At 33.9% G+C, this 27,457-nt stretch overlaps 1 protein-coding gene across 1 annotated transcript; it reads right to left on the bottom strand.

The window, feature by feature from the left end:
- Positions 1–3,520: 3,520 nt before the first annotated feature.
- On the bottom strand, positions 3,521–25,829 carry LOC124373591 (mitochondrial import inner membrane translocase subunit TIM44-like). Its single transcript, XM_046831952.1, has 5 exons — positions 25,771–25,829; positions 25,540–25,650; positions 12,385–12,551; positions 9,168–9,301; positions 3,521–4,590 (listed from the first exon to the last, which is right to left on the bottom strand). The coding sequence occupies exons 1-5, from the start codon at positions 25,771–25,773 to the stop codon at positions 3,677–3,679; spliced, it is 1,329 nt and encodes a 442-aa protein (XP_046687908.1). The 5' UTR covers positions 25,774–25,829; the 3' UTR covers positions 3,521–3,676.
- Between the last annotated feature and the right edge of the window lie 1,628 nt (positions 25,830–27,457).

Below are 27,457 nucleotides of genomic sequence, written 5' to 3'. Positions count from 1 at the left end.
GTGATCCCTGTTGTTTTTAAAACCATCATGTATACACAGTTGTGCGTAGAACCCAGGTTGTTAGCTGGGATGTGTTTGCTCTAATCAGAAAATTGTCAAACATGAAGTCTAACATTGGGTCCTCTACTATTTGTAACTGCAATCAATGACCTTTATTACAGTGTCTCTGGCTAGGCGTTGTTATTTTCTGACTACACCACGCTGTTCTTTTGTTATAGAGACATGTAGTTGGCTGAGTCTGCAGTACATGATTTGTTTAAAGTTGCCTCGCGCTAGTTCAATGGTAATAGGTTAGCTTTAACTGAAACTAAAATGCAGGAAATTGGATTTAGCTTAACTACGGACTGTCCACTTTACGATTCCCTTAAGCTCTTGGTTTTGTTTTGGACACTAATCTAATATGGGATGACTATGTAAACGATATCTGTGTAAAATTAAAATGGGTGCTGTATTTGTTGAGAAGGCTTACATGTGAATTGTCATCCTATTACTTAAGACAAGCTTTCTTTGCTTTTTTCAGAGCCATGGCTGTAATGGTATTAGGTTATGGGGCCATGTCTTTTGCAGAAGAAGGATTAATTTATAATGCAGGCTATAAGGATCACTGCCAACCTCTTTTTGTACATAATCAAGTTTTGTCTGTTGTTTTTATGTGTGTGTGGGGTTTAGAACCAAAAACAATTATAGTTTAAATGTGACTTGATTACTTTTAAGAGATTTAAGGTTTGGCTACGTGAACGGAGTCGCGTCACTGACGACGTAATATAATATTTACAGTTTGTTTGGTTAGAATAAGATTAAAATTTAGTATTTAAAATACTTCTGTTATAATTTGTTTTCACTAAAATAATCAATAAGCTGACCCGGGGGTTGAACCTTGTACCCAGACTTTATATCTGTTGGTCGTTTGACATTGGCTGATTGACATGGCGTGGTGGTTTGATAGTTTAGCATAGTGTCTGCTGGGCACTCGTCGGGACAGTGTGTAGCGGAAGTGGTATATAATATAATCTAGCGAGAGCGGTTTCTCTCTCAACAAAGTGAGGACGTTGTCTTGACTGCCCCTTTGTATACTCGTTAGTGTAGTAATCGGAGATGTTTAGTAAGTAAACTTAAGAGTTGTATCTTACAACAAAGCGCCCCTTTATCAAACGATAGACGGACAGAATCCCTTCAACCACGTGTCCCACCCCCGATGCCATTGGATTTTATAATGTAATAACGGTGTCGCTAACTGTCTGTCTACCCATGGCCACCGAGTCGTTCCCAAGAAAGACCTGACGCAAGATGCGAGCCAGACGTATCGCCCAGCGCGGTTGACCTTAGGCGAGAACAAACGCCAATGAGTTCCATATAAACTCTTTTCTTACACCACTACTTCTGACTTTCCTAGAAGATGTCTTTTTCATTTTTAACTATCGAGTACCACACAAGTCACTTTACACAATTATTCAGCCAAAGTAACTGATTTTATTGATGTTTGTAGCACATTGCTACCAAAAAATGAAATTTTATTATAATGTCTATCAACTGGTATCGTACCATACACATTCTGTTCGACTGGGGCCACCAAACTCTGAAGCAATCCATACCTAAGGGATGTATGGCGCAGGGGTTGTACGTCGTGAATGGAGTCCTTGGGGGTTCGGCACCCCCCAAGTGTCAATAGCCTTACCTGTCTTGCGGGGCTCTGACTAGGTGGACCTGTTATTTCCTTGGTACTCGTGGGACCTAATGGAGCCTGAAAATAAAAACAAAAACCCAATAGATCTTGATCTGGAACATTTGCAACAGGCAGTTGCATCCGGCAACCTTGCTTTATTGTTTCTGCCTGTTCATCATGCCAAACTACCATCGACGATGACTTAGCAGTTAGTGGTGTAGACGCAGAGGTTGAATCCATAGACACACTCTGAAACATGTGAAGTGGATTACAACCTCAAGCTCCCTTTCAAATTGCGTAAGCAATGGGCGATGGGGCAAAAAAAGGCTGATGGCACTGAATCAAAAATGGCAAAAATCAAACAGAGAAAGCTTAATTTGCCAAACATCACAAGTGATGCCTACTACAGGAGGAAACTATAATTTTGTATGTTTAATATACATGAACTGTCAACCAAGGACAAGGTTTTCTATTGTTACAATTAAGTAATTGGGAGGAAAAGGCTCCAATGAAGTCGTATCTTTTCTTGATCACTATATAACACAATATCTTGACAAAAATGTAAGAAATCTTCTGAAATCTTGAAATTTTCTGTGACTCCTGTGAAGAACAGAAATTATACACTGTTCCGCTATATCTATTATGTTGTACATGAAAGGAAAATATTAGATACAGTGAAAATAACGTTTCCCATTAGGGGACATTCGTACGTGGAGTCGGACAGAAATATGGATATTATTATAACAAAATCTAGATGTGAAATTTCTGAAGATTGGCTATCAGTTGTAATCACGTCAACATCCTGTACTCTTAAAACAGTTGAAGTGGATCAAGTCTCATTAGAAAATGGGTTGGTTTCTTAAATGTTTTTATTCTTTAAAAAAATGCCCATTTCTCATAAGGCTACTAAAAGAATTTATAGTTGAAGTAAAAAAACCCATCAAATATTATGCACTGTGACTCATAAAATGGTGCATGGATATCTTCTCCGGTAGTTCCACCAAAATTATGAGTTTTCTGAGAATCTTGGACCAGCTTCTAGCAATAAACTCATACTACCTCTTTATTTATGCTTATGACGGTTATTTATTTTCTATTGTTATACTGATCACTAATATTACACCGTAAACTAATTATACTTAGCAACAAGATTACAATAATTAACCCAATACTCAATTAATCGTAACAGAAACCCTCTTTAAATCAATGCAATTTAATATTTGTTTATACAAAGGTTCTTTTATTCCAGTTTTGTTACCAATATCTAAGGCAAAATATGTGAATGTGAACAACTTAAAACAATTTTGTGTTTAAAGAAGAGCTAAAGAGTGCACAGCAATTTACCACATGGAGAAACTTGCAAGAAAAAAAGGTCTACAAAAATAAATGATGAACAAACTCAGTTAATATTATTGTATTAAAACAATTTCATTGTCAAATATACTGAGTAGATTTAATACACAATAAAGCATAAAATAAAATGCTATTTGTCTCTAATGGTTTACCTTATTACCAATATGATTTGTTTCAAGTTAACCTAGATAGATGGACAAAGAATATTTTCCCCCTTAAAATCGGTACTTGTGTTGAAAAACCCTACTTTACTAAGCAACAATGTTACTTAAAGTATATTACTTACTATATTTGTGTGATCTATTAGTTTACCATACTTAATATGAACACTTATTTAAATTTCTAACAATTAAACAGCATTCAAATAAAAAAAAAATGGACAAAGCACATTTTCCCTGGGCTTTTCATGTAGTATTCTTATAGTTTCTGGGATATTATATGACAAAACTGTGCAGATAATTAACCAACTATAAAGGAGGTAATAAAACAAATAAAGCTAACAAATTGTCAACAATTGATTTTATATATTTCTCACATATACTATACAATTTTAAATAAAGCAGCATTATTTTGAGATTTTTAATCAATATAATTTTTTACCAAATATCGGTCGATCTTCTAAAACAAAGATATTACGTAAAATTGTTTGTACAATACAAATTATACCAACTGTTCAGTACTTTGTGCTGATAGATCCAGTAGCCTCCATGCTGCTTTGGGATTTAATTCTGTCTTGTCTCTACATAAAACCCATACGTAGTTGACTCTCAAGACTTTTTCAGGATCACCCTCAACAACAGTTCCCTTGGCATCTTTGACACAAAGGATTTGTTGAGAAGTGAACGTTATCACTAATATTGGTCCTTGGTCCATTACTTTTCCCATTGTTATATCAACATTGTCAATATCTAACACTTTTGAAGAAAACCGGTACCCCAACTGTTGTGCTTGCTTGATTGGAGTCGAGAGCAGATTATAAGGTCCGTCATGACACCACGATTTTAATATTTCTAAGTCACCCCTGATCATTGATTCTAAAATATTAGGTATTATATCTGATTCACACTCACGTAAAAATTGAACTTTATCAAAATTAGGATCTAATTTACAAATTTCTGTTAATGTTTCTGAAAGCTCTGTTTTCTGGAAAAGCCCACCCATAACATCGGACACTTTATCTGTAAACAAACGAGTTGCTCTGATAACAGGATTGTCACTCTCATCGTATTTTATTTTCCAATCCAGCACTTTGTTCACATAGGGATTGTTATCTTTGAAATTTTGCCAACTTTCATAAAATTTTGAGTCCTTGTGGAGCTCCACACCCATTGCTTCTGTGTTTGCTTGCACAGTTTTGAAATCTTGCACTGTATCTGTGTCGACTCGTTTACGCAGCTTCTCTGGAGCTCTATAGACATGAGCATGCATTCCTGTAGTGTCCAGCTCTTGTTTGACAGCAGCTGCCGTTTGGCTGATTGTTTGAAAGGCACCTGACTTTCCTATTTTTTGTCCACTTTCTGATATTGTCTCAGCAGCTCCTCTAGCTGACTTTCCCAACTCTTCCCGAATTTGTCCTGTAAAAAAATAGATTTGAAATATAGAAAACTTAAATTAGTGCTATAACAAAAGCTAACTATGTGCATTGAATAAGAACTACACTTTGGTGTTACAACAAATATGAGAAAATTGATTTGATGTTGAACCTCCATTTGTTTTAAAAGTTTGGAAAATAGAGTAAATGTCTTTCAAAATATATTTAGCTTTCAGAGTATTTAGCTTTTCATTTACCTGTTTAAGATTTCCTGACAATGTATTTGATATCATAAAAACACATTTAAAAGGACTCACTTAACAATGAGGAGTTACAGTTGTCCACTCCTCTCTAACTTTAATCCTCGTGGTTAATACCTTAAAGATCAGTTCTGAACCAACACCAATAAGTAAAATATGTTCTTTGCGATTAATTTCTTACTCAGAAGTCACACATCCCTAGAGTACCATGTTTGTTATTATTTCACATCACTCTGACTTAGAAATAGTCCCCTACTCTCTGGATAAAATCAAAAAATTATTAAAACTAAAAAAATATATATGAAATTGTAACTTCCAGCATTGTAGCTTACAGGTAACATAAACACAATGAAAACCGTGATACATTAACATCAACAGTGGAATGTTTGGCTCAACTCTTTGTGCACAGATTTGAACATGTGATCATCCTCTCATTTTGGGAGGTCACTACAGAGGGGTCATCACTGTTCTGTGTGTCTAGTCTGAGATTATGACCACATCTGGTACTGGTACTCTGACCACTCTCAATGACCCTCGCTATTCTCCTGCTCAGCTCGACAGGCAACCATGTATGCCCACTGTATTGACCAGGCTTATTTATAATCTTAGCCAGACATTGCTGGAAATTGCTGTAACCTATTGGTATAACTCTGAACTACATCAATATTTATCAATACCCACCTAATACTACAGTAATCATTATTTTTCCTGTTTCATTTTCAAAGTGCTGATACAATTTTGTGAGTGCAATAGTGTACAATATCATTTGATTTAAATATTAGTGCATTTATTGGATCCAAGATTCAAAAATGTTTGGTATTCTTTATTCTGATGACATTAGAGAGTAGGTCTCTAAGGCTGAAATTTCGTATTTGGGGGCAATATTGGTCAAGGTAATAATAAAATTTTGGGATTGAGTGATGAAGGTGATCTGTTAAGTAAACATACAAGTGACACCGATTCATCAGCAGATGAAGATAGTTGCATAGGTGATAAAGATTATATTGAATTTTAGCATGAATTTCCGTTATTGTGGCTAAGGAAAACTGAGCAGGTGGATCAACAGACACCATTAAACCTTCTATAAGTGAGCAATTGGATGGCTGGAAAACATGGCATCAGGAAGATGTAGTTTTAATTAAATTAAAAATACTAATATTGAATTTAAATCCTCTTCAGAATTTCACAGTTTTAGAACTAGAATATTTTAACAGAAATACAAAAAACCCACTTCTCAGAAAAAGTTTCATGTAGAAATTATGGGTTGACTTATCAGTATCTGAATTTAAAGCATCCATTGGTATGATAATTACTAAGAGACAATGAATAATCACAAATAGTTGATTACTTTTCAAATGACCGGTTGGTCTGCCAGCATTTTTGTGAAAAATTTTTCCAGAGACAGATTTTTGCAAATAATTTGGCGCCTTCTACATTCTCCTAGTAGGTTGCTTGAAGTCACATCCAAATCTGCTACAGCAAAGTGTTGTTAAAAATGTAGACAATATATTTAGAGATTATTACTACTCCTCAAACATGGTTAGTAAAAAATGAAAGAACAATTGGGTTCAAGGGTATTTATAACAAAAATAAACTCCAAAATATTTGTATAATATGATGCCAGAAATGATTGTGTTTGTGCTCTTGGAACTTATATGGATAAATCCACTATTAACACTATTGTCAGACCAGATGTGTTAGTAATAAGCCGTTCGCCTAGGATTTCATGCAAGAAGTGGAACCTGAACAAGAGAACAGTGAATTCCTACAGAGAAGATGACAAGATTTCTGTCACTCAGTGGAAAGATAAGAGAAAAGTTACTATCCTTACTAACCTTTGATGACACACAACAGAGCTTGTTTACACAGCGTGTAGTCAAGTAAGGAGAATATCTACACTCCATCTTTGCAAATGTGTACATGGGCATTTTTGATGCTGCAGATCAGTACAATTTGTTTGTAAATGTTTAGTTATGGAGAATGTGTTTTTTTATTGCTTGAGGTAGCAATCGTTAATTTCTTTATACTGTTTAACACCAACAGGCAGCTTGAAAAAGGAAAGGTTCATCAACGAACATTCAGGAAAAGTTAATCAAACATCCAGTGAAATAAGAAATATAAGTAAAAGAGAAAGACAGCCCAATGTGCAAAAGGCTCAGAGATCTGAAAAAAAGAAGTTCATGTAATTTATTAAATAGAAGGGTTTCAGAAAAAGTACTTATCAGTGTGAAGCAATTTGAATGTGAATGTTGAGTATGCTCCAGTTTAATTTCCTATTAGTGCAGTGTCAAAAGATCAGACGCTGTCACATACTTGACACCTCGAATCTGGAGCCATGTTCGTCAGAAGAGATTCAAAGTCGGTGACGAAGAAGCTCAAATCAAACTCTTTGCATTGTTTTGGTATCAGACACACCTAGACTACAAAATATAGTGTAATCTAGTTGAAGAATATTCTCATTGTCTCATCAGGTGTACAATTATTATGATGAGCAACCTGATAATCATAATTCAGGCCTATTCATATACAACGCAATCCTTCCCACACAACCCCTGCAAGGAAACAGATTGATTCCATATCTCAGATAACATCACAGCCTCAAGAACAAGGATTTTGTGCAATAATTATGAGTTTTGTGGCAGATCTTTGGATTAATCTATGTAAATGATGCCTTTCTTTTTTTAATCTATGTAAATGACTTTAGTGTAAATATACCTTGTCTATCTGTACTATACGCAGATGACACCACACTGATTAGTGCAGATGGGAATATTGCCAATGTTATGTTGCAATTAAATACATCTCTAGAACAAGCTAAAGCTTGGTATTCTGCAAATAGCCTTTTAATAAATGAAAACAAAACTGAAAATATAATATTCACACTTAAAAACCATTGGATTAATGATAGTTTATTCAAACCTGTAAAACTACTTGGCTTCTATCTAGATAGTAAACTGTGCTGGAATGTACATATTGATAATCTCTGTAAAAAATTATCTAGAGTAATTTTCCTGCTAAGAAAATTGAAGTACTGTGTAAACTTAGAAACGCTTATAATGACGTACAACGGCTTATTTCATAGCCACTTGTGTTACGGCATTCGGACTGTGGGGTAATTCCAGTACAGAAAAAAACGTTTTTGTCTGGCAGAAAAAAGCAATTAGAATATTAGCTGGATTATCATACCAAGAGTCTTGCAGACAACATTTTTCTAGGCTTAAAATTATGACCTTGGCATGTACTTATTTATAACCTAATATATGTAAAAGAAAATGAAGATAGATTTGAAACACAATGTACACTCCATGAGTATGATACCAGATCAAAAGATAATCTAAGAACTCCTAATATAAGGCTAGATAAATATTATAAAAGCCATAAATACCAGCAGTTAAAACTATTTAATAAGCTTCCTCTTTTTGTTAGAGCTTTACCTTTCAAACAATTTAAATAAAAAATGTCAGAGTGGCTTAAGCTTAAGGAATTTTACAGTGTTGAGGAGTATATGAAATGTGATATGTTGTAAATAACAAATATATATAAGGATAGTCCATAATTTATTATATTTATTTTAAATTTTAGATTTTAACTCCATGTCTCTGTGTGTTTTTTGTGCTTTTTATGTTTTATTTATTTGAGTAGATTTATGTATTTGTTATATATTTATTGTAATAGATATGACTGGAAACTAGTATATATTTATACTATACCAATAGAATTACGCTGAAAAATAATGTTATTTTTGACGAAGCCCTATTGTAATCTTTGGAATACTTAATGGCCAATAAAACTTCTGATTTCTGATTTCTGATTAAAGATGAGATATGGCAAATGCTCCACCACTGACACTTAAATGCTGGTATTTTTGAAGGCAGATAATTGGACTTCCAATGTCCATGATTTCATGTGGTGACATTTGGACCCATTCTGAGTTGATAACTGTCTATTAAAACGTGGTGAATTGTTTAAATGTTCTTGTTCATAAATGAATGGAATGGCTGACCAGTGACTATAGTCTATTCCACAAAATCCCTTTCAGATTTAAACATTATAAACATTAATGGGACAAGTAGTGGTACTATATAAATATATATTTTAGATCAAATTTGGCGCTTTTAGGAAGGAAAAATAATATTTTTTTTTAATGTACAAGACTATAACTGCAACCGACTGCAACTTCCAAAGAATATTACAGAATAAAATTACTGAAAACACAAAAATAAATTTTTGGCCTTAATTTAAATCTCAGTATTTTTAAAATTCAAGAAACTGTATTAAACAATTAATTGTAAAATATGTGTATTATCTTATTCATAACAAATGAATAGTATTAATATGTGAATGACATTTTTATTCTTACCTGCTTTTTTAGCAATATCAGTTTTTCCAACCTCATCAAGTGTTTCTTGAACTTTGTCTTTTATTGAACCTAAACCTTCTTTAAAAACTTCAGAGGTTTTGGATGCTTCAGATTCAACTGCTTGGTATTTTTGTCTGAAAAAAGAATGCAGAGATTAATATGAATATGAAACATTGTAGCTTCAATGTAACTGTGGGCTCAAGGAGTAGGCCTTGGGAATAGTTCAAAGCACCGTACTGAAAGAACTGCATTAATTATTTTTATACTAAATAAAAGAAGGCTTAATTTAATACATGAGGCCGAATGAATAATTTCATATATGGTGTGTGTGAAAATATATATATAGAAAAAAACCTAAGATAGAAAAAACTCCTAGGAATTCCAAAGATATTGTCCAATGATCATAAAGCAAATGGCAATAACACTATCATTTCTTGATTATTATATTGATGAAGAATTTTAAAATTATGATACAAGATCAAAATTTGAGTTCTGTACGTAGAACACCCAAAAAACAAAACTCAAAAACATTGGGTATATTCAAACTCATTAAACAAAGCAAAATATGTCTTCAACCAAGATACCATAGTCATCATGTTTTGGGACCATAAAGATGTATTGCTTGTGGATTTCTTACAACTAAGGATCGAGATAAAACAGTAAGATACTATAAAACTTTGTGACTGTTCGGAGAACAGAAAAACAGAAGGGATGCTTTCTGGAGTATTGTTAATCCATATTAATCATTGTTCTTACAGCGCTGGTGTAACGAAAAGGCTTTTTAATGGCTTTTAACAGTTAACTGTCACCATAAAGAATTTCTAGAGTTCCCTGTATTGCCAAAATTTTCTGTACTTGTTTTCTATGTGATATTGTTTTTGTGGTGAATATAACGGTAAATAAAAACGATTTATGCATATTATATGATATGAGATCTGGGGCCTAACTTTGGACCGATCGGTTCGACAGATTTATTTTTCAACCAAAATTGCCTGAAAAAAAAATGTTGCCGACCCGATCGGGCCGACACAGAAATTTCAGTACACTTTGGGATATGTAGTTTAATTGGCTGTGAAGACAGCGTGCGTTCCTTTACTCTATGGTGCGTGTGCAATGAAAGGCTGACCAAACAAACATTTCCAACTGCTTCCTGCTCACAGCTAATACGCCACGTAGTTCGCACCAATTTATGTAACCTCATTTGCACTCGCTGCTTTCATTGTGGTTATTCGTTACATACATTGCAGAAGAGCTGCTTTTTGGAACAACTGTTGTCAATGCGTGGCTAGCGTACAAGAATGGTGTAGAAGTTACTGCTCAATGTAGAAGAAGTTATGTGTATTCCATCAAAACGTTCAGAGAAAAGTTAGTGTATTCACTCTTGGGTCCAGATGACGAAATTCTGTTTGCAGTGCGTACAACAGGCCATCACTACATTTCTGAGTCAACAACTTTCGTTGGCGAGGCAAAAAACAAACTGAAATCAAGGAAAAATTGCAATATTTACTAGAACAAGGCTATGCGTGAGGGAGGTTGTCAAGCATCAAAACATCTGAAGAAAGTGACAACTTTCTGTGAGCTGTGCCCAGGAAAGCCATACTTCTGCAAAGACTGTTTAAAGAAAAATCCACAAGTAAACCTTAATCTGTAGTACAGAAGTATTAATAAACTTTTATCTGTCCAATTAAAAATAAACTTTGTTTTTATAAATATTAAAATATTTTATATCATTTTATATCCAATAATTCTAATATAAACGCTCCCAAAATAGTTTTTCTAATTTCATTCACAAAGATAATGAGGTAAATGAAACGAGAATAATTAATAAAACAATATAATCACATAATAAAATCAATTAATGAAATAATAGAAGAAAAATATATCAACAATTAATTGGTAAAAAATAAAATGTGCCAACCCGATCGGGAGATAAAAGTTCATAATATTGCGTGGTGTTTTAGTGAACCCAAATTTTGCGAAACAACTTCAAACAACGTTCTCTTTTCATTCTTGTATCTATTTAAAACATTTAGTCCACTTTTTTCCACCAGAGCCAAACGCAATGCTCATAGCTGCAATAAAGTAAAACTATGTTATCGTCACGGCGAGGGCCGATCGGGTCGGCATGGCAGTTAACGTGTCAATAAGACACTCCAGACCATTAGTTTGGCTCCCAATCATGTGTTAAATGACTATCATATGTTTTCTTAACTAAAGCCGGTGGGCTAGTAGAACAAAGCTTCTGAACTAACTAGAAGTTGTTTAAAATTGAAGACTAGACATACCCACCACATTTTTTTTGATATACAAGCACTTTTACCGATTAGGGCATAATCAGTTATAAAACAAACAGAAAAGCTGTATGATATATCACAAGAATTATATTTTAAAAATATACATATAAAAACAAATAATCTTGTGGAAATACAAAAAATGTCTTCAATTTCGAAACTCAACTACTTCCATCAAGGTTTCAGCGCAAAAGATTGCAAGTTCAAAGACACCTTAAAACCCATCTACAGTCACTACTAATAATATTTCACTAGAAGGGAAGGTTGTATGACAAATGCCTTTTTTTGATGGTGATTAAATTGAGTAGTGTCTAAGGATATACATGTAACTGTTGATAATAAATTTATTTATTATTAGTGTGTTTTATTGTTATACCCTATACAGAGTTATAAAAATCTCCTTTCATAGTATAGGAGATCTAGTGAGACATTTTAATCTAGCTGTTAACAGCATCCTGATCACGATACACCATGGCTATATCAGATCTTCAGTGATCCTAAAAGAATTAAGTGATCTGTTACAGTAGATAGTAAAATAAAAAGTGCTGAACAAACATTTATTGTAGTAACAGCAAATGCAAGATATTTGGCATGCCGTTCAGTCGCATTATTACATTACTACTTCAGTCATTACTATTTACTAACTGCTATGCATTGCATATAGAACAAGTAATATTTTACCAGTCTGCTCATTGTAATGGACAATGAACAACTCTGTAATGATAATGTTATGAAGTAACGTTATGGTATGATTTATTATCATATTATTACTATATGCTATTATCCTACATTGTAATGTAACACTGCTGATAAAAATGGCCACTTTTTAGTCTTGTACTTATACTACCTTACACATCTCACCTACTGATTTTCAGACACCATATTAACTGTCGGTTCAAAAACCATTATTATTTCTATTTCCCAACCTGGCTTTCTGTAATGCTTCTGAATGTTCTAATCTTTGAGCCTCCTCCCGAAACTTCTTCAAACTCTCCTTCATTTCTTTGTTTTTCGCCATTTCTTGTTTGATGTTTTCTATAAACTGAGAAAAGAAGTTGGGACGGCGAGAAGGCGTTGAGTAACATCTTGGACACTGAAACCAAATAAATAACTTTTTGGTACAAAAGGAATTTAGGAGAAAGTTAGCTTAGATTTCATGTGAAAATAACAATATACCATTGGTAAATGTAATAAACATATGACTCTGAATGAAGAATCTTGGAGCATTGGACAGAGTTTAATTTAATATCACTAGTAAATGAAATACACATTTTCCAATATTAATTTTTTTTCTTGTGAGCCCTTCCAGAATCAATGGTTCCATCATCAGGCAACTTATGTGAGTTAACGTGATATTAAAAATATGACTATGAGTCAAAATTTATAAAACTGGTATCTGCTTTTCTCTAGGTGAAAAAATGTACAATTTAAGTTACACATGCAGGAAACCTACATAATCTAATCTTGAACTGTTCTTAATAAATTAAGAAATTTTATTGAAAGTACTTTGTACAAAAATTTAATAATATAATTACTCTAGGTAATTTTTAAGTTTGATTTTTTTAAAGAAAAATTATAATTTTAAAAGATTTGTACATATTTCAACTATGTACAATATGAAATATATGGTGGAATTTTCAACTCAGGTGACTGAAAGCTCTGAAACCGGAATTGATAGCTTTATTACCAACATGGATTCTACAAATGTAATAGTTACAGGCCTCATTACTCATATCTATATATATAAAAATGAAACTGTTCGTGTGTAACAGCATCACTCACAAACGGCTGGACGGATTCGCCTAATTTTTTTTTTAATTTGTTTCGTCTTGATCTGTAGAAGGTTATAGGATACTTTTTATCCCTTTCCCGATTCAGGATTCCACCCCACTGGTTACAGAAATACCCGTAAGAAATGCATTGCAGCAAACATATGTTATTAAGTGAAAGAGTCTTTTCAAATTTTTAATCAGCTGTTCTTTGTAAACATATATAATGCGACAAAAAATTGTTGTTATTTTTGACAGTAACTAAGTAAACATAAATATTTTTGACGTTTCTATGTAAACAAACATTTTTTGACATTTACAACGTGTCACAAATGTCAAATTTTTGATAAACGTGATTTGATATCTTTTTTTACAATTTCCAAGAACAGTGTTATTTTCCATCAGTAAAAGGTTTAAAAAAATAGGCAAGTATTTTTGTTTTCTCATGTAAATATTCTTTGAAGAATGTTTTTCTCAACATTTTTTTTTACAGAATTCCTTTGAGCAGTTTTTTGACGAATTTTATTGGAAAATAACATAATGCCGCCAAGAAAAAAAAGTGCTTTAAGCCGTCACAGCGCACGTGCGATAGCAACAAAACGAATTCGTAATAATCAAAGCAACGACCAGCGCGCAAAGGTAAACGAATTGAATCGAATACGAACATCAGCATCAAGAATGATGCTGTCGCAAGAAGAAAGAGAAACATCAAATTTGAATGATAGATTGAGAATGCAAAGTAATCGAGCGGTTGCAAACAGATCAGGCGATGCACGACTTCAACATGACATGTATAAACAAGCTTTTAATTACGATCCTTCAGCAGACTACAATCAACACCCAAAAATGAATATCGGTCACATGAATGTAACTTGCCCACATTGCCATGCACGGAAATTTCCAAACGAGGCACTAGGAATGTGTTGCAGCAACGGGAAGGTGTATCTGCTACCACTTCAAGAACCTCCTGAGCCACTTTTGTCTTTAACATCCGGAACAACTCCCGACTCTAAACGTTTTCTACAGGATATACGAAAGTACAACTCTTGCTTTCAGATGACATCTTTTGGGGCAACCAAAGTAGTGACACATGCGGGATACATGCCTACGTTTAAAATTCAAGGACAGGTTTATCATCAAGCCGGGTCATTATTACCTGAACGATAGATTGAGAATGCAAAGTAATCGAGCGGTTGCAAACAAAATTGTGCAACGGCACTCGACTAACCGTCAAAAATTTACATCCAAATATCATTGAAGCAACGATTTTGTCGGGAACATCTGCCGGGGAAGATGTCTTCATCCCTCGCATCCCCTTAATTCCATCCGACTTGCCATTTGAATTTAAGAGACTTCAGTTCCCCGTTCGACTTGCGTTCGCAATGACGATTAATAAGGCACAAGGACAATCACTTAACGTCGCAGGAATCCATCTGGAACCCTCATGTTTCTCGCACGGTCAATTATACGTCGCTTGCTCAAGAGTCGGAAACCCGAAGAACCTTTATATTTATGCTCCAAATAATACAACTAATAACGTTGTTTACCAAAACGCATTAAAATAAACAAAAAACTTTTATAATAGATTTTATGATATGCTACAATGTATTAGTAGAGCAATAAATTAATTGGAAAAACGTATAATAAAAATTAGTATTTTTTTTCGATGCTTGATTGATGTAGCCCTCTCTACTGCCACGCGAGCGGAGCCGCGGGTTTAGGCTAGTTACTGACCATGATGGCCAACTTTAGGAGGTAACAAATATTGATTGTAAGCATAAAGTTCAACAAGGAAACTGAAACAGAAACCCGCAGAAAATATAGGTATATTTTAGAGATCTCGCATCAGAATCCTGGCTGGAGAAAATGATAAAATATTGTAAAATAACCAAACAATAACTTATCTCTTTTTCCCAATGAATGTCCTACCTGTATGGAAAAGATTAACTACACACAAAGTAAATACAAACCTAACCGTAAATGTTTGAATTTCACCGCTCACTGTTGGAGACAATCCATAAACATCCCTTGACCAAATGTTTTTCCCTTAATCGCATCACAGTCTGATATTGCCAACACTAGAACTGCAGAGGTGCACTGATAAATTTACTCTGGAGGGTAGCTGAACACCGGAGAGTTCAGGGTATGGAAACCCACCCCACACAGTAGAGGAGCCTTCCCCCAGGAGATTTAAGACTAGGTCCTAAAATCGTTAAATATAGTACTTCTGAACTAACAAAAGGAGGGCAAAGATCAAGTCAGAGTGTATAAAGTTTACAGTAAACTCTGCTACCAATCACCAAGAGAAGCTTATACAGGGACAATTGAAAGATTTTGTAACAAATACACTTTACAAATGGTGGTGGTGGTTGAGTGAAGGAACAGGTTTTGAACTGACAAGCTCTATAATGTGGTGTCTAATATAAGTAATTATATAAAAATTTTAGTTTTCCATTGGTCTATAATTCTGTGTTTTTGTGAATATTTCACTATAGTGACATCCTTGAAGACATGGATTTGGACTGTAAGACTATTTTTAATTGAAGTTTTAAAATTGTATAATCTTCTCATAACATAACCTCACTCTTATTATTAAAAAACTTAATTGTATTGACTTAATCACATAATCTCAATAGTTTGAAAGATTAACAGTGGCATTTGAAGTTTGACAGATATTAACTAACAATAACATTTTGAAAAGCCCAGTGACTGTTTAAGACAAGAAAACTCTTTTTCTCTTGCCAGTTGGATAAACTGAACTATCAGTGTTTAGTTCTGATAACTGATTATCAATATCAAATAGCTCATTTGATAAGGTGACTGACTCCTAATGTGACAGATCCGGGTTCAAATCCCACTGGTGGCATATACTTTTTGCAACCTCAATTCTTAAATTTATTATTAATCTTGTCTGAACGTAATAAAAATTTTTATAAAGGTTTTTAAAGTTTTTAAAATTTTAATCTTTTATCTGACTGCTATTTGACTTATTTAACTAATTGTTATATTTGTGTATTTTTATTATTTTAATGTTAAATGTTTTGTATGTATGCATTGTAATTATTATTGTTGTAATTGTTATTGTCACCTTTTATGCTTATAACTTATCTGGCTTACAACTTTTGTATTTTAATATTTGTAATTTATTCACAATTTACTTTTTATTGTTATAATAACTATTTATAAGAGTCTTAATTACTTTTTTTTTTTAACCAGTTTTAATTATTTTTAACCTGTCCTGAACGTTGGCTTGTTCAATGCCTTTGTTTCGTATGAGTATAGCCCTGGGGTTCTGGAATCAGTGAAATACAGTAGCTATACCGGACATACGCTCAAGTGGCCAAACTCAATTTCTTGAACTTAAAATTTTCATTAATTATTACCATTTTATTATATATATGATGGAGGAAATTATTTATGAAACTCCATTGCACGATGATAACCAGGAAGAAATTCTACTTTCTCTGTCGGGAGAATTGAATATTCTTGCTGCCAACAATCCTGACGTTGATTTTGAAGCATTATTTGTACATATTACCAGTTTGCTTCGTTTGTTGGACCTTTTAAATGTGGAGTGTAAAAATAAACAGGACGATCTCCAGGCTCTAAGTGCGGAAGTGAAAGTGCTAGAGTCAAAACTCAATTTAGAGAAGGACGTAAGACAGGAGGAAAAGGATACGTCTTTCAGAATCCAGGACGAAGCAGCGTCAGAAATGCGTTCACTGAGCCAGCGCATTGAGACACTGCAAGCTTCTCTGAGACAGCGGGATCTGCACATCTCATCCATCACTGCCGAAAAAGACTCTTACAAGCTTAAGTTAGATGACACGTCTAATAGTATTAAGACTCTTAAGTTTGAAAATGAAAATAAAAATAAATGTATAGAGAATCTGAACCTAAAGTTTGATTTAGCAAAGAAAGAAATTTCTAATCTTAAACAAATGACAACTGATAAATGGTTAGATGATAATATCATCCATGATTATTTCTCATCTATGCAAAGTAGTGTAGGTGATATGGGTCAGTGCTTATTTGTCAGTCCCTCCGTGTCACATCTGATTAAAAAAGACAGTAACACTGCTTTGGATCTTTTAAAATCTCCATCTTATCAGGCATGCAATTATGTGTTTGTTGCTGTCAGTGATATCCTGGGTGAGGCTAATGGGGGGAATGGTTCTCACTGGTCTCTTGTTTTTATTGACAAATCTAGACACCAGGCTTATCATCTAGATTCTCTAGTAACATTTAATGACCTTCCTGCTCTTACAACTGTTACCAACTTGAAAATCCCACCTGAAAATTTGATTTCTGTTAGTTGCACTCAGCAAAACAATAGTTATGAATGTGGGATAAATGTAATCCTAAATGCAAAGTTCATTTTCAACTATTTTTGTTGTTCTCATGTACAAAAACCATTTCTCGAATGGTTCCATGATGGGTCGAGTTTGCTTGATGACTCTGTAAATAAAACTGATGTAGTTGATCTTCCTGTAAATAGGAAATCGATCTGTCAAAGAGCTGATAGCTTTAGTGACAATGCCGAACAAATTGTAAGTCCTGTAATACTCAAGAAATCAGCAGAAAATTGCTGGAAGTTACTTAAAACAAAAAAAACTAAAACTAAAGGGAACGAAATAAAACTCATGCCGGTTGCAAAGCAGTCAGCTCGCTTTGAATGTAGTAATAAGTTTAGTAGTTTAGGTTCACAAGAACCACTTGATGTACAAGTGTCTTACATAAGAAATGTATCTGGAACATGGAAACAAAAATCTCAAAGTTCAATGTCAAAGCATAAAAACATTTCAAGAAAAGACCATGTTAAATTAATGCGCCACACTAAAACTCAGTCTGTGGACCGAGAAAGAACAGGTAATGACTCCTATTACAATGACTAAAAATCAGTCTACTCTTCAAAGTGAGTTGTTGGTCGAAGATGTGAGTAACGGAAGTAACAACTCTAGATTTAATGAAAATGTGTTATTAATAGGTGACTCAATTATTCGATATGCAAGTGAAATAAGCTTTAAGAAGGGAGCAATAGTGGAACTTTGTCCGGGTGGCAAAATTAAGGATATAAAAGAGAAATTGTTAAAGTACACTGGTGAAAAAATTTCTGTCATATATTTTCATGTGGGAACAAACAATCTTAAAAGATGGTATAATGGAGGGGCTGGCTATAACGGTGGCCATGGAAAGCGTGAGGCCCTCCATGACATGGCCGACCTTTTGTTCACCACCAAAACCCATTTTCCTAATACTATGGTTTTTGTTAATAGCATATTAGTAAGGTCTGATATAACATATAGAGCTTTGTTTGATTTTAATGATCAGCTGGATGTCATGTGCAACAATTTTGGTGTAATGTTTGTTGAGGCAAATTGTTGGGTGAAGAAGCAACATCTTGCCAGAGATGGTAGGCATCTGAATAGAAAAGGTAGCCATCAGCTAGGAACTCTGTTTTCAGAAGTGTTTTCTGTTGCCTTCGGTCTTAAAAAGGGATATGACACTGTTAGTGTAATTCCTGGCTTGGAGGAAAATGCCTCAAAAGAGCCAATTCTGCCCGAGGAGGTTCCTTGCAGTCCATCTGATATCACCCAAGGAGAAAATTTTTTAGAGGATCTGTCTCAAATGACCCTACCACTGTAGCTGAGCACAGTTCACCTTGCAAACTAAAGATAGTTAACCATAATGTTCAGGGTCTTTCAAGTAAGTTTGACCATTTTCAAATGTTCATTGAATCTGAAGATCCAGACATAATTTGCCTTTCGGAACACCATTTAAGAGACTTTGAATTTGAAGTTGCATCTTTCTACGGATATAATGGCATCACAGCCTACTGTCGAAAAACTCTTCATAAGGGAGGTGTACATACATATTTATGGTAAGTCTTCAATCAAATCTGAGGTAATAGATGTCTCACGTTTTTGTCTGGAAGGCAGGTGCGAGCTTGCTGCTGCCAGGTTTCACCTTAGTAACACCTCATTTTTGATAATCACTGCTTATAAGCCACAGCCTTTTTCCTCCTCAATACAGGAGCACGAGACATTTTACAGGTGTTTTATCAGAATGTCTGGAAAAAATTATAAGTCCAGATATCAGAACCATTGTTGTGGGCGACTTCAATGTCGACTTGTCTGTGTCTGATGGTAAAGTTGATGACTTGATTTACACCATGGCTTCTCATGACCTTGAAAATAAGGTAAAATCTTATACCAGGGAATTTAAAAACTCCAAGTCCCTGATTGACCATGTTTACACCGATCTCCCTGATGACGTTTGTAGTTGTTCCGTTTTAATTACTGCATTGTCCGATCACCATGCACTGGTGATCAGTGTCAAACTACCCACTTCAAGTGACTCAAGTCATCCTAAGTATTATCTCAAGCGATCGTTTTCTGATGATAATATCCGTATTTTCAAATATCTAATTGGCAAAGAAACGTGGTCTAATGTTTACGAGGCTGGAACTATAAATGATAAAATGCGTCTATTCCAATCTTCAATCTCCTTTTATTTTGAACAGGCTTTTCCTGAAAAGAAAAGAAGAGTTTGCAAAGGTGCCTCACGCAGCAAAGTGTCCTTGAGTGATCCACCAATTGAAACTTAGAGATATGGTTCTCCAGTGGTATTGCTTCACTTAAAGATTTGGATTCTTCTGATCTGAAGAGAAAGCATTATTTATCATTGAAGAGAGAATACAGGTCTTGTGTTAGGCTTGCTAAGTCATCTAAGGTGCTTGATGTTATACAAAAATCTTCTAATAAAGTCAAAACTATGTGGGAGATCGTTAATGAAAGTAGAGGGAAGAATCAGTCTCCATGTAATGTCCCCCGCACCGTCAAAGATGACAAGGGAGTTGATATCAGTGATCCAAAACTGGTCTCAAACATGTTTAACAAATTCTTTATTGATGTGTCTAATAGTGCATCAACCTCATCCAGTATTCCTCATTCTTATGTGCAGCCTGGATTGTGTACATCTTCATTTTTCTTATCACCAGTTACTAGGAGAGAGATAACAGATATCATCAGGTCTTTGAAGCCAAAGACGTCTTCTGGCTGCGACAGGATATCATCTAAATTGCTTATGTCATGTAGTGAATGTTTTTGTTGACCCACTCGTTCACCTTATTAACTGTTCATTCGAAGGTGGAGTTTTCCCAGATTTGTTGAAGCTTTCTGTTGTGAAGCCCTTGCTTAAAAAAGGAAGAGAGGATGAACTCGATAAATTTTAGACCAATATCTATCACATCAACGTTTTCAAAGATATTTGAAAGGGCATTCTTAAATAGATTATGGTCTTTTATTAATCACAACAGTATTTTGTTTGAAAATCAGTTTGGGTTTGTTAAAGGACGGTCAACTGTCAATGCAATGTTTTACGCTCATCAACAAAATAGTAAATGCCTTGGATAGAGGTAGGTCTGCTTCCGGTGTCTTTTTCGATCTTCGGAAGGCTTTCGATATGGTTTCCCATGACATCATGTTGGAAAAGCTCGAAGGCATTGGAGTTCGAGGAGTGGCGAACCAATGGCTTTCATCTTATTTGAGGAATCGTCGACAGGCCGTAGAAGTGTCCTTCATCGATGCTGCAGGCACTGTGAGGCGATGCTACTCGGATGTGCTGAGCGTTAATGCGGGGGTGCCACAGGGCTCCATACTCGGCCCTCTTCTGTTTATTATATATGTAAACGACCTCAGGAGTTGTATTGCGGAGGCCCAATTGTGTTTGTTTGCAGACGACACGTCCATCGTAATGGAAAACCAATGTCGTGAGGCCATGGAGGTTAGCACTTTTGTGGAGTCTAATAAGATTGTTCAATGGTTTAGGGAAAATGGTCTAGTGGTAAATGCTGCTAAAACCGCAATTGTTGAATTCGCAATCTCATCTAATAGCATTAATAATCTCAGCGTTTGGGTCGATGATATGGAAATCCTTTCTGAACAGCATGTGAGGTTTTTGGGATTGTCTATAGACAGAAACCTGAATTTTTTCATCCCACATCGATTATGTAGCACGTAAGCTTTGTTCTGGAATCTTTGTGCTTCGTAGACTGGCACCTTTTACAAAACGCTGCGATCCTCTTAACAACCTACTACGCTCTAATTTTCCCTTATCTTTCCTATGCGGTGACAATCTGGGGATCGGAAAGTTGTCGCACAAAACGGCTTTTTGTCTTGCAGAAGAAGGCAGTGAGAATAGTAGCTGGCATCCGTCGAATGGAGACTTGCAAGCCTGTTTTTAAGGAACTTAAATTACTTACCTTCCCAAGCATTTATGTTTTTCACACCTTGATTTTCTTACAGCAGAACCATGGTGTTTTTCCGGTCCCTTGTTCCTCAGTCGGGATACAGTCTTCGACAAAAACATAAACTGAATATTCCTTACCATTCCACTACTTTTTTTAAACATCACACCTTTTACAATGCCACCTCCCTTTTTAACGCTCTTCCTGATGCTCTTAGAGCTAAAAAGGATTTATTTTGTTTTAAAAGAATGCTTAAAGCTTATCTTATTGAACACTGTTTCTATTCTGTAGATGACTACATTAATAGCAATACGTAATTTATTTAGTCCTTCCTATGTATTTTGTTCCTATGTAAATTGTTCTATACACATGATTGTACTAAGTTGACGCAAACCAATGCATTGTAATATGTTATATGGAATAAAGGATGTTTTGATTTGATTTGACAAATTAGTTCGTCAATTCTTCCATTTTAGCATGAAAAACTAGTACCAACAATATCTGGCTTATTGTTTGGTGTCTCCCAAGAATGAATACTATCAGTTATTTCAGACCATGTACGGTTGCAAGTAAATGTTATGAAGATGTCTGGCTTGCCGAACTTTCTCACTAATGCCATCGTATCTTGGTAATTCTGCATCATATTTCTAGGACTCCCAATAAAAGATGAAGGCAGAACCTCAATCCGACCTACTCTTAACTTTTCATGCTGTCCTCACATGTAAAACATCTGTTAAGCCTATGTATGTTTCTAAAAGCAATGTAGTTTGTTCCCTTCAGACGTACTTCAGTATATCTCCTAAAATAATAGTAGCAGCAATAGTATACAGAATGTTGCTGAGTAAGTTTTCCAGCATTTATTACTGGATTGAATTTACCTCCAGGACCATTTTCTCTGACTGCAATTCTATATGAAACATTCTCACATAGTAACAGTCAACGCACACCACAAATTGGCATATCATGTGCCAACCAGTTTCACCACATGGCCAAACTGTAGCACACAGGGTCACAATGTATATTACCATAATCTATCTTTTGAAAAGCACCTTCTCTTTCATAAACAGTTATATATCTATGAGAAAAAAAGTGCTCCATCAGCTGTTTAAACACTGCAGCAATTTCAGATGTAGTAGGATCATTATAACACCGCTCATCTGCAGATGGTTCATGGTAGAATTGCATAACAAAATTTATTGGTGAACAATTTTCTTTAAAGTGAAGGGTTTTTCCTCTTCAAGTTTCTGATGCATGGTTCTGTATGAACAGACATAAGGATTGAATTTACTAAGTGGATCACTCAAGTTGGTGTCTGTTTGGCCAAACCTTTGTTAGCATCATGTAACATTCCTCATTTCATTACCTTTGGCAAAACTAAGAATACATAACTGACCATATGATGTACTTTAGGAATCATCAGTATATAATGGAAAAACTCAGTGATGAGCCATGGCAAGGATTATAAAGGAATAAGGACCATAGTTAGGTGGTAAATCAACTTTACACCAAATGAAACAAATTTTATTGCATTATTATATTGGTGAATACTGTCTCTGAAATTGTTATATCTTTCATTATTACCAGAGAATAACTCTTTAATTTCTTCATGTGTAGTAGAAGGTGAAAGTTTGATTTTTTCCATCATAGCAACAGAGAGTGAACTTTCCATCTGTATTCTTCTCAGGTTTGAAATATAATGCTGAGTAATACTGACAAACTCTCTCAAAACCTTTAATGTTTCTGAGTATTCATCTTTTCTTGCATGTTGCTGATTAAATATTGTTATTTTTGCATATGGTTACTTGTCAACATTTTCTGTCACTTTGTTGTTATTTGTTTCTTATCACATCACAAATTTACTATTATTGCTAGTTTTGTTATTTAACTGTCTATTATTGTCATTGCCTTTTTTTACTTTTTTGTTCATTATATTTTAACTAACTTATATTTCTTACTTATTCATTAATTTTTTGATTATTTATTTTTAACACAGTTTGTTATTCAATTATTTAAGTAAATATTATTAGTGTCAATAACCGTTAACCCTTTTACTTACCTACCCTTTTTTTAACTTATCTAATTTCACTACTGATGTAATTCTGTTGGAAAAATAAATAAATGAAAAAGACCACCCACAGAGTAAGGATTGACATCTGGAGTAGCATCAGAAACCGCACACCTCTAAGTAAATTTTAACTTCTTACTACTCATAAATACTCTGCTCTCTCACTTTTTTTGGGCTTTGGCTTTTGCCTCATGGCGGCAAGTCAGAGTGTCCTTGCCTTTAGTCCTCTTAATATCAGGATCAACAACTACAAAACTTTTATCAAGTGTTTCCCTAATAGGTGTTGTAGAACTATCCTTCAGGGCACTATAATGCCCATTAGCTAGGTTTCCAAAGAATGTCATGAATAGTCCCTCCGGAGCAATAATTAATAATTATGTCACCATTTTTCTGATAAACCCTAAACAAACAATTTGGAAATAGCTCACTTAATAACCTATTACTGGGATATTGTTATTTCGGTAACATCTGTACTGAATAATTTGGTAGTCTCATAACGATTTTCTGGTTTTAGGTTACTTGTTAATCAGTAACAGCCTAGGCCACTTCGTGCAAGCAATGAGGCTAGAAATGGAAACATTACCTATGCAATGTTATTATGCGATATAAGAAGGTTTAGATTAGGTTGTTGTAAATCTGTTACTTGTAGTACAAAAACTAAACATATCTAGCATTTATTTTATGAAAGCAAGAAGTGTGGAGTGGCACCAAAGCCCGCACTTATGCCAGGGGCATTTTAAATAATTACTTTCCTGATTTAAAATCACGTCCTAGATCATACAACATAATCTGATGTCGGAGAAGTTGGAACGATCTAGGATGTGATTTGAAGTCAGAAATATACCCATCAGAAATGGCCCTGGGCATCAGTGTGAGCTACGGTGGTGTTTGGTGCCACCCCACATTTCTGGTGGAATAAGAAAAAACATCCTTAGAGATAGTACCACATTCAAGCTCAGATCATGTGGACTGCTTGTAAAGGCTATCTTTGACTTTTTTAAATTTATAATATGTACGTATGTATAGCCTAATATCAAATAGTAGATAAGGACTTCGTAGTACCCAATAATTGTGTTGTATAGTGAAAAATTGAATTAACCGATTTATAATTTTGTTAGTTTATCAGTATATGTTACATTATAGTAGTGTGTTAGTTACATTTTTGTATACTAACATGTCACCACAGTAACAGGTTACTAGAATGTAATACTTTCAACACGTTATTTTGTAATAGGGTAAAATGAAAAAACACTTTGCTATTCCGGCTGTTAACCTCATTGATACCAATAACACAACTTTGTTTATACCAAGTTTTGAGCAGCATAGTACTTATAATTACATAACAGGGTAGGCCTAAACATGTCTGATAGCATTTAAATTGTTCTAATCATGGTTCAATATTATCGATCATTCAAGTTTTGGACACTAATCATACTGAAGCCAAGGTCTTTATTATTCGACCACAATGCTGCAAACCTCACTTCATAAGCTTTATTCAACTAAAAAATGGAAGCTGTAGAAATATGATCATTACTAAACCTTTAAAAAGTCAACATTTTTGATTGAATAAATGTTTGAGGAATCACTACTAGAAAATCAATCAAAAACTTTTAATATGTATTAAAATTGCTCTATTTTATCAAAGTAATTCCTAATTAGTTAGTCCTGAAAGTAGACAAATTAGCCAAATAATGTGCAAATGTTGTAGATTTTAACAGCTATTGTTAAAAAAAATATTACCAGGCATTTCATTTTACACTCCCTCTTTATGAAAACTAACCACTAAAATGTTTTACAATTAATTGTAGTAGGTTAATTACCCACCTTAAATGTTATGGTTTTATTAAGTTTTTTAAATCTCTACATAAATTTGACAATGAGCACAGCTTGTATAATAATAACCAAAATTTATAGATACTAATGCCTAGACATAGGGTTGACTATAATATAAAATAACAAAATATATAATACAAATTAAGTCTGAAATGTTAATACTTACTGTGGCTTGAATGACTGGAAAACTGTGCAACAGAGGCTGACAAGCCAGTTTTAAGATACTAGTTGATGCTATCTGCCTGCTCCACCAGGGTTTAAAAATTATTTGATGATACTGTAACACATAACCTAAGTCAATACAAATGCAATGAAGATTTGACTTTGGCATCTAAAAATATAATATATAAACTCGATGTAAATAAAATGAAATATTAACAATAAGTACATTACTTACCATTATTACAAAAGGATTTATGATTTAACAAGTAATGACATAATTTATCAACAAACCCCCTCACGTTTCACTCCTCAGCCATGATGAAATAAAAAAGAATAGTGAACAAGATAACAAAATACAACACTTGAAAGAAGCAGCCGGTGCAATGGACATCTTACATAGATTCTACAACTGGTGGAATAAACAGCTGTTTTATAGAGTTATCTCTATGGAGTAAATGACAATTTTCTTACATAAGCAAATAAAACCATCAATTAATTACTAAAAAATAAAAACAGTTCATCAATGCAACATCCATCCTATTGTAATTATTGTAACCATAAAAATACTATGATTATAATTTGATAACAAAATCAATTTAATACACTGATTTATTTTTTAACTGCATTTACAATAAAAGGTATTTATTTATTTATTTATGATTTTAGCATGATGTAAAAGAATTATTAAACATTAGTGCATAACAATAGAGAATCAACTTTTTGTAACTATTATTAAATAATAAAATACAATTGCCTGTTGAAGGCATTCCCTTGCCCAACACTATGTTTACTAATGGACAAAATAAGTTTAGTGCAAATCTGTGATTAGACGCAGATTTAAGAGTTCTCTTGAGGGAGTTATAATTATTTTACATGAGCGAATACGTCAGTGACGTAGAAACTAAATAATATAATCAACAAAGTTGGTGCATAATAATGAAACATCCATATGCAATGTATTAGTAAGGGATTGTTGCCAAACAAATTTGTTTTAATATTGAATTCTGAGTTATTCAGGTCTACATTTTCTCCAGTTTGTCAATAGTGACAACCATTCATTCAGTCTTAAGTTGTTTTTCAGAAACTTTTAAGAAATTTGAATTACGGTAAAACTTCAATCAGATTAATAAACCAGCCTCTGGCACCCTCTAAAAGAAAGTATCCGGGGACCGAACAACGGATGCGTAGTCTATTCGTGTTTACTAAAATGTTATAAAATACTTGGGTGGATCAAAAGGAAATGATCTAAAGATGGTCTTAGATATATCTCCAGTGAGAACTTGCCTAAGCAAGTCTTAACTTAGCGGGGCCGATGCCGTAACTAAAATTAAAGTCTTTCTGTTTCACACCGCTCGTAAGTTACGGTTTAACGTATGTTGACTGTAAAATATTAAAATTGTGTAGTAAAAATGGAAAAGGTTGTAAGTGCCAGAAACTAAAATTTTCAGTATTCAATAAAATATGTCTAAAAACATTGAATATTTACTAATAAAATATTTTTTATATTTATAAAAATATAAAAAATCAATAGGAATAAACATATATAATACAATTTCTGCTATAAATATATAAAGCGGAAAACCAAAAAAAATATGGAAAAAAGATATAAGAGCAATCGGTTTTTTTTTTTGTGGAAAAGGATTGTATGTGCCTTTCTTTATTTAATAAATGATTGTAAGTGAAGGGTTTAGTTTAAAAAAAAAGGATGTAAAGTCCAGTATTGTTTAGAAGCGTTTAATGTACACCATAAACATCAAAATATGTTACAAGGATACATGATAATACGTACAAAAGATAAAACACTTTTAGTCATAGTCTTGGCTTTCTGAAAAAAGTTACATAATATACGTAATATTATTAATATTATTTTTAATATTATTAACTCTAGGACTTTGTACATTAAAATACCTTACTTTTAATAC

Source organism: Homalodisca vitripennis, unplaced genomic scaffold (genome assembly GCF_021130785.1).
Source record: "Homalodisca vitripennis isolate AUS2020 unplaced genomic scaffold, UT_GWSS_2.1 ScUCBcl_5957;HRSCAF=12943, whole genome shotgun sequence".
Classification (NCBI taxonomy): domain Eukaryota; kingdom Metazoa; phylum Arthropoda; class Insecta; order Hemiptera; family Cicadellidae; genus Homalodisca; species Homalodisca vitripennis.
Note: the sequence above shows the minus strand (reverse complement) of the source record. Positions and strands in the feature narration are given on the sequence as shown.